The 2,310-nt window shown below is 34.7% G+C and overlaps 1 protein-coding gene across 1 annotated transcript; it reads right to left on the bottom strand.

The window, feature by feature from the left end:
- Positions 1-482: 482 nt before the first annotated feature.
- LOC110317650 (olfactory receptor 4A15) lies at positions 483-1,433 on the bottom strand. Its single transcript, XM_021192229.1, has one exon. The coding sequence runs from the start codon at positions 1,425-1,427 to the stop codon at positions 483-485; it is 945 nt and encodes a 314-aa protein (XP_021047888.1). The 5' UTR covers positions 1,428-1,433.
- Between the last annotated feature and the right edge of the window lie 877 nt (positions 1,434-2,310).

Consider the following 2,310-nt stretch of genomic DNA (forward strand, 5'->3'; position numbering starts at 1 on the left):
AAATATTATACACTTGCTGGACTCTCTAATTCTAGTAATTATGAACTTTCTAATTGTCCATCTTGGACTCCTATCACACAGAATTATCTGTACTATTTTTACTTTCTCCACCGTGGAATGAACAGCATCTTATGCATGGATTATATTCAATATGTGTTGAATTTCTGAGAATGTTGCTCATGATTGACATAAATTAGATCGACATCTGGAAGTGTTAATATTGCTAACTACACTGAGGGAATCATTTACAAATTGGGAATTGAAATAAATCTTAAAATTAGGATGGCTGACTACATTTATTAAATGCTAAGCTTTTACAAGCTTATTCTCTGAAGAGTGAATGTTATCTCATTAAATGTTAATTTTAATGCCTGTTTTTAATAAGTGTCTAAATAGGCAAAATAGATCAGTAATAAAAAAGAAAAATGTCACGGATAAAATTGTTCTCTCTGTCAAATAATAAATACCCTGGGCTTCCTTTTTCAAGAGTGATATAGCCCACTTACAATGGAGCTAGATTTTTTGCTCCAAAGTCTCTTCATGGCATTTTTCATTTCTGCATTCCTCAAGGTATAGATTAAGGGGTTCAGCATCGGAGTTATGAAAGTTAAGACGACAGTCACAGACTTATCAATTGGAAATGTGGATGTAGGCCTTGCATACAGGAAGATGCATGGAACAAAGAATAAAACAACCACAGTAATGTGGGACGCACATGTGTACAAAGCTTTGCGTTTCCCTTCCAGACTATGCGCCTTAAGGGAGTGTAAAATGACTCCATAAGAAACTAGGAGAATTAAAAAGGTGACGGTACAAATTGCTCCTCCATTAGCAATCATACAAAGCCCAATCAGATAAGTATTGGTGCAAGCTAGTTTTAGCAGAGGATACATATCGCATACAAAGCTATCAATGATATTTGGGCCACAGAAAGGAAGCTGATAAATAAAGATAAATTGAATTAATGAATGAAGAAAGCCACCAATCCAGGCCCCCAGCAGCATGAGAACACACACCCGCCGGTTCATGATGGTCAAATAATGAAGAGGTTTACAGATGGCCACGTAACGGTCATAAGCCATCACCACCAGAAGAATGACCTCAGCTCCAGCAAATAAATGATCTATAAAAACTTGAGTCATACAAGCCCGGAAGGAGATGGTCTTTGTTTCATAGAGCAAGTCAATAATCATTTTGGGAGCAATGGCAGTAGAATAGACAGTATCTATAAATGATAAATAAGCCAGAAAGAAGTACATAGGGGAGCCAAGGGACTGGCTAGCCATGATGGTCACCATGATGAGCAGATTGCCCATTACTGTCACAATGTAGATGAGCAAGAATGTGACAAACAGAACCTTTTGGCCCTCTGGATTCTGAGTGAGGCCCAGGAGGATAAATTCAGTCACATTGTTCCTCTTTTCCATATGCTCTTCTGAGAGTGCTGAACTCACTTAGATGTCAGAGCCTGCAGACAGAGCAACTGATTTTGAAATTATTCCATTTTGTGCTACAATGTGGTAATTTTCTCACCAATTCTCCCATGCTTGGTTACTCACATAGTTTGAATTTCTTCCCCTATTGTCCGATTAATTTTCAAAAACTCCTTTATACTACAATAATAGTGAATGTTCAGGGTTCTTTCTGCCAGATACTTGGGTGTTTCATCTGTAAAAGAATAGAGTGAAAATATAACATTATGTTAAGAATATGTTTGCATACTTATATGAAGTAAAAGATCTACTATAAGTCAGAAAATTTTGTGCCAATGTTTAGATATAGCCTTTCTGATTACACAGTATGAGCTGTCTAAATACATAGATAACAGCAGTTGTTTTAAGAACAATTTGATTATTCATTAAATGCTCATCTTAAATTAACTGGATGTCAAACTTCCTTAGAAATGTAAATGAGAAAAAGATAAATGCAAATTTACTCTATCCATGATAAACGTAATAGAAATTATTTTAAAATATGTGCATATTCACAAAGTGTAACACTGATGGTTGCATGACAGTCTATGGTATATTTTACCAAAATCAAAAATAATGAAGCATCTACAGAGCATCTAGGCATTTTAAAATACCATATGTACAGTGACGATTCATTGCAATGTTTTATGGTATTCAATAAAAATATACAGTTTATAATATGAAATATTAATATAAATATATGCATGCTGAGGTACTTGTTATGCTTCACCATAGGTTTTCTCTATCTTAGAACATATTTCAAAACATAACACAATATTTGAAGATGTTATTTCAATTGTATTTTTTCTACCACTACTCTATAAAATTGGCTCTGGCA

This window comes from Mus pahari, chromosome 3 (genome assembly GCF_900095145.1).
Source record: "Mus pahari chromosome 3, PAHARI_EIJ_v1.1, whole genome shotgun sequence".
Classification (NCBI taxonomy): domain Eukaryota; kingdom Metazoa; phylum Chordata; class Mammalia; order Rodentia; family Muridae; genus Mus; species Mus pahari.

Coding starts and splice junctions, on each gene's coding strand:
- LOC110317650 (XM_021192229.1), bottom strand. CDS start 1,427: ATGGAAAAGAGGAACAATGTGACTGAATTTATCCTCCTGGGCCTCACT.